This window comes from Bemisia tabaci, chromosome 9 (genome assembly GCF_918797505.1).
Source record: "Bemisia tabaci chromosome 9, PGI_BMITA_v3".
NCBI lineage: Eukaryota > Metazoa > Arthropoda > Insecta > Hemiptera > Aleyrodidae > Bemisia > Bemisia tabaci.
Window position 1 is genome coordinate 26,899,407 of NC_092801.1, and position 6,000 is coordinate 26,905,406.

The window sequence follows — 6,000 nt, forward strand, 5'->3', positions numbered from 1 at the left end:
AAACTTCCCCCCAGTTTAACACATAATACTTGACGGTCCACAAAAAATCTTCGATGAATAAATACTTAACTGTGACCATTGATAGAAAAAAAAAACCCTCTTATTAAAAGGATAGGAAAATGTACAACATTTTTTCTTTAAGAAAGCTACGTTTCCTAAGTTGGAACAAAAATTGAAATGAGAGTTCACATCAGATTTCAGTCTCCACCTTCTGAAAGAGTAAGATACCAACAGTTTAAGCCGCTCTGACTGCAATCAAGAGCGTTAAGTCATACTCAGTCTTGCAATTTTAAGATTCAAATAAGAACCGTTAAAACTTCAAATTATATTCTCTCAAGACAACGTTTTTTGAACTGTAATCTTCGAAGTGTCATTACTTGTAATTGATTTGAAATCGAGAGAGCCTAAATTGTTGTGAAACACAATTTTGGCATTTTTTTCATGAGTGGTCTCAAACGGTAGAAAAACGCACTCCAGTTGTCATTGAGTTCGAGTAAGAGCACAAATGGTCTAAAATTGTGAGATTTTCAAACCCCTCTGCTTCAGGACAGCTTGCTATTCTACAAGATTCGAAGCAGTATCCACATGTCTAGCATTAATGAATTTATTTGTCTTTTCCTCTGAAGTTGCAACGAGCGTACAGTCGGCAATGTGAGGAACTGAAACTCCTCCGCAAACAGCTGGCGAGTAGAGACCGGCGCATCCAAGATCTGGAAGCCTATGTTGCAACTCTTCAAGCGCAAGTTCAGCAGAGGCGTTTGTGAAATTAACTCCAGCCTCAGGTTTCTACTGAAGAAGTTCTTGTTTCATGAGGAGGTCAGTATCATTTAAAAAATTAAGTGCCCGTAAATTAAAGTGAAAGAAGTACTGGAACTTAAATGTTTAAAACTCATTGAATGTCATTTTAAAGATTCAATGTTCATAGAAAAGGATTGGACTAAGGTTTAAATGTAGGGGCGTATTTGATTTTCACGTTGGCAGTCTAAATTTGGCTTAATACTTCTTTCTAGGCTTCTTAACTCCTCTCTCCATGTTTTTAACCAGTTGCTGTAAGTGTTTTAATATTGCAAATTATGAGGGCTGAGAATCAGTAACGGATCACATAAAAAACTGCACAAGAAAATCAAGTATGAAAAGGCTCAAAGAATAAAATCGAATTTACTTGCGTGTCAATGATAAAAATATTTTGGCAGACTCATTAAGATCCCATAAAGGATGGGCCGAAAACGAGCCTGCCAAAACATTTTAATTATTGACGTGCAAGTTAGCTCCCACTTATTATTTTAAATTTTCATACCTGAGAATTAGTAATTTATTTGGCAAAAATCAGCAACTTTGAATAACTGGAAATATACTTGAAACTTATCCATTAGTGCACAAAATTCAATTAGTTAATGCAAAATGCTTATACTAAAATAAACGAAACAAAATATTGCCCCTTCAAAAACTTTAATAGACAACTATTGGAACTTAGCTCAAAGTTATCAATTTTACTTTCACAAGAATTTCCTTGTCTTTAGGAGATTATCTCCGAGCAAAATTCTATTTTTGTATGCGTTACTTTTTTATTGTGGAACAGTATCACGGTTTGCGCTCATGCAGACTTCCTATTTTACCTTATCATCTACATCGAAAACTATGTAACGTCATTCCTTGGAAATTTCAGTGATTTTTCTTCTCTCAGTGAAAAACATTCCGTAAGAGATGCTATGACATCCGTTTGATCTCTTTAGAAAAATAAAATAGGAGCGGAGATTTTGAGAAACGTGCGGCAACCGAGATTTTCAGTTTTGCAGTTTCACCGCCGTGTTGTTTTTTATTGATTTTTGAGTCTAATATATTATATAATTTTCATTTGCTGTGGGTTTTCTTTTTAGATTTGCATCAAAAGTCTGCCACTGAGAAACCTGATCAAAGCAAGATTTGTCTGATTACACCAAATTCATCCATAGAAGCAAAGCGTAAATATTTAGCGACTTTAGATATGTTTTTTCACATCAGAAAGTGATTTCATCCCAGATTCAGATAATTATCCAAGGATACAAAATGTTTCAAAGATTTTTTCCAATGCCAGGCCCTAATTTTTGAAAAGTAAAGATGTTTTAAGGTTTATTTTAAGGTTCAAAAAATCATATTTGCAATATTGTACTTGTATCAAAGTTTCCAAAATCCAACGCAAACCCCAACTTCAACCGTACATTTTTGTTCTCATCAATTTAAATACAACTTTTTCATTCCTCATAATCGGAAAAAATTGTTTTCCACCATTTTTAGAAGGAGGATAGTGGGCTTAAACAGACATTTCCTCGTCTTGAAACTCAAAGAATTTTCTTGTCAAAAAGTCATTGAAAGCTGTGCAATCACTTGATATTAGTTTTTAAGGTAGATTTAAGTTTAAAGAGGCTTCGCAGAAAACGTATTAAAATGTGCTAAAAATCATGTACCCCTTTGCTTGATGTTCTGGTTTAAATATTTTGCTTCATGCACTTTTGCGATGTAATAATTGCGCAGTAGGGGTTGATGGATTAATATAAGTTTGTAATGAGTCTTGTCAAGACCTGAATCAAAATTTTAAGTATACCTAAACGAAATTGTTCAAGAAGAGAAGGAGCGTATAAAGATATAACCCGGAAGCGGGACCTTCCCGGTTTCTATATTTACAAATTTACCGTGCCTAATTGGTTTAGCCGAACTTATCAGATTTATTTTTTCTAAAATTTTAAAATTTTGGCCAGAGCTTTTTTTGAAGTTTCCTTTAAATTATGAAAGATCGTTATTTTCATAGCATCATCATTAGTCACATATTTACTTTAAATTTAGCTCCTTACTGTCTTAATTTGTTTTATACAAGCAAATTTTTTCAATACCTAAAACATTAATTTCAATTTTTAAAGATAGCTTTCATTTTCCCTGTAAAGCATTTTATTTTATGTGTCGTGGGTCATGCTTCAAGTGCTTATTTGATAATCTCTGTGCCCTTAAACAATCAATTTTCTCAATCACTTTAAACTGGAATCACTTTTTCACTGTTAATATAGCTAACTTCATCGTTGTACTTATTTTTTAAATGAATGCATTCCATTTTAGCAAATATCCCTTAATTTAACAAGCAATAAAATGTATCTGAAAATCGAACTTAGATGGTCAAGTGCTTTTAAGATCTAAAATTATTACGCTTTATTTTTTACGGCCTCAGAGCAATTTAATAATATTAAAGCAGTCTAGTTTATCCTCTAAGATTTTTTTTTCCATGTTAAATGTCTAACTTTTTCACCACATCGTAGGAAAGCTAAAATATTCCAGTAAACTGTCAAAAATGCTGTTATAATCCAAAAATTCATATAAGGCATGATTAAAAATATGTCTAACCTGTTCATAGTTCAAATTCAGTTTAAAATGATCCACTTTACATTGTAGAATTGCTTTAGTTCAAGCTTCATTTACAGTTACGTTTCGTTAGTATGATCTAACTCTGCTTTTTTTTACTTACGTATTTTCGTTCTGTCAAAGACATGCCTTTTAAGCTTCATACGATAGAGTTTGTACTTGCATAGCAAGTAGCTATTAATTCAGGGAAAATTTTGATCAGATCTGTCATTTCTCAATTTATTTTGCTTAAAATATTTTTCTAATGCCCAATTCAAAAGGGAAGCTCTGTCCCTTTGTCAGAGCCTACAGAAAATAAATCTACGCACTTTTAGACTGTGACAGAAGATCTGCCATCTTGATTCTTGCATTTACTTTCAATGCAAAACCGACGTCAGACAGTCCTCTATCGTAGTCTAAAGTGCATACACTTATTTGACATAGACTCTAAGTAAATGAGTTCTATCTGATTGTCTCCTCAATTTTCATTTTGAGGCCTAAATAGATTTGTGGCAGGTGTCTCAAAATCGTGCGTTGAATGTTGATCACTGGAAATCAGAAAAAATTAGTGAGATCCTTCCAACTGCTAAGTTTCCTCATCTAACATCAACAGGAGTATGGTTTTTCGGTTGATTGAATTTAGTGATTGATGTCAATCAGTGTGTTTTCAAAACGGCCTTATCTCCATGTAATTTGAACGCAGAAACTTAGCCTGAAAATATTTGAAAAGTTTTGGATGTAATGGCTAATTACACGATTTTGTGGTATTTGCAACAGATCCATCGGTTGAACGCTACTCTCGTCTCTGTAAATATGTAGATACATAGGTTACGAACCAAAATTTATGTTTAATATCCATGTATATTTAAATGGTATGTAGGTTTGTTAATTATGATCTCAAATTTTGTGTTGATATATTTTACCTGAGTACCTACTGAGTTCTTCGAAATGATGATTCGTCTACCATTGAATTAAGACACTTGGTAGCTTAACCATACAATTACTTGGACTTTTTCCTCGGTTTCTTGATTATTCCCACAACAATTGTCTGTAATTTGGACCATTATCGGACTAGAATTTCAAAGTACAACCAACATTTTTAAAATCTATCAGGAGAAAAATGTTGTAATTCTATAAAAATTCTGAAGAAAAAACTGTCAGAGAAAAACCTAATCAGCCCGGCTGCAATCCAAGCGGTATCTATCATACGTAAAGACCACCACTGTTTGTATCCTATCACAAAGATTGGTCGAAAACATTTTATTTTGTCCTGGAAGAGAAAGAGGAGTTATTTTCTTCCGTGTCTGATTTTAACAATTTCCAACCACAAATGAATTCCAATGATACGGGAAAAAATTGTTCTAAAATTTATATCTAATGCTTGTCTTTTGTCTTGTGATATTTTTGTTTGTTTTGGTTTCTTTTTCTTCTTAATATCTGTAATTTTATCTTGTAACTACTGCCACTTTTAGGTTTTATTGTTCAGCTGAATCTACGTTGTTTTCTCTTTCAATCGGATCCTTAATAATCGAAATCAATTTTAATTTCAGAGAGTTTCTCTGAATATTATTTGAATAGGTACCTTTGACTTTTATATATTGAGTTTTGAATAAAGTCTACTTAATAACTAAGTGTATGTTAAAATTGTTAAGAGCTTTTTGCTTGAAAGTGAATAAATTATACATTTTTATATAATTTCTGAGTTTTCCTTCTTTCTCTATGAAGAAATATTATGAATTTTCCTACAGGTAAATTCAAGGAATAAAAGCACGTACAAGTATTCAATTGAGAACCAGGAAAAAAATATAGGAAGACTGGGGTAATTGTCTGTTTTGCTCTACGGCCAACAGTTAAGGAGATATTCACATTTTTCTGCTTCAAAAATTCATTCTCTTTTCACCATGATGAAAAATTGACTAACATCAAAATTTTGAAAATTAAAATCAAAAGGGGAACCCCAACCCCATGGAGCTATGGGGGGCGCAAAAATTATCATAGGAGTGCAGACGAACTGGGAAACGCATTTTTCTGGTTGGAGAAATATCCACTTTTCATCCGTGGAAAAATGAAGGATGGTGGTTGGACGATAAAATGAAACCGATCGATTGAAGAATCTTTTTACTTGAATAACCACAAATTAACAGACATAAAATAAACATAATTTATTTGGTTCCATCAGAACGTCCAATAAAATTGGAAAACGATATAACTATTTATGATCATAAAAACAATATGAAAATCAGTCTACTATTGAATGGAAAAATGTAAAAACGACAAACATTAGAACTCTTACTAAGGAGAAGCGCATAGACTCACAGTACTTAACAAGATCTATAAAACTGCAAACTAAATTCTCTGACTGAGAATGCATTAAATTACAAAATTGGTTTTTCCACGTTTAATTTTGTAAATCATTTTTTTAACCGTTTTTGAAATGACTTGAGCAACATTATGTGCCTCCTTGGAATTTGGACTGAAAAAAGTAGGTACAATTAATTTGAAAATCCATATCATGCACATCACCATTAAGTTTTAGATTAGAGTGAAATTGATCAAAATGGACAGCTGATGATTGGTCATTTGCACAAAGGAGTATTACACATTCATTATTTCTTTGAAACATTTTACTTTTAT

General features: G+C 32.5%; 1 protein-coding gene across 4 annotated transcripts in view; it reads left to right on the plus strand.

Moving 5' to 3' along the window:
• Positions 1 to 5,061, plus strand: part of LOC109037690 (coronin-2B) — a 132,223-nt gene extending 127,162 nt beyond the window's left edge. For all 4 annotated transcript variants that reach the window (XM_019052469.2, XM_019052473.2, XM_019052470.2 and 1 more), the window contains 2 exons: positions 627 to 816; positions 1,878 to 5,061. In XM_019052469.2, coding sequence (XP_018908014.2) covers positions 627 to 764 — 138 coding nt within the window. In that variant the 3' untranslated portion in view covers positions 765 to 816; positions 1,878 to 5,061. The remainder of the gene's footprint in view (positions 1 to 626; positions 817 to 1,877) is intronic.
• Positions 5,062 to 6,000: the final 939 nt, after the last annotated feature.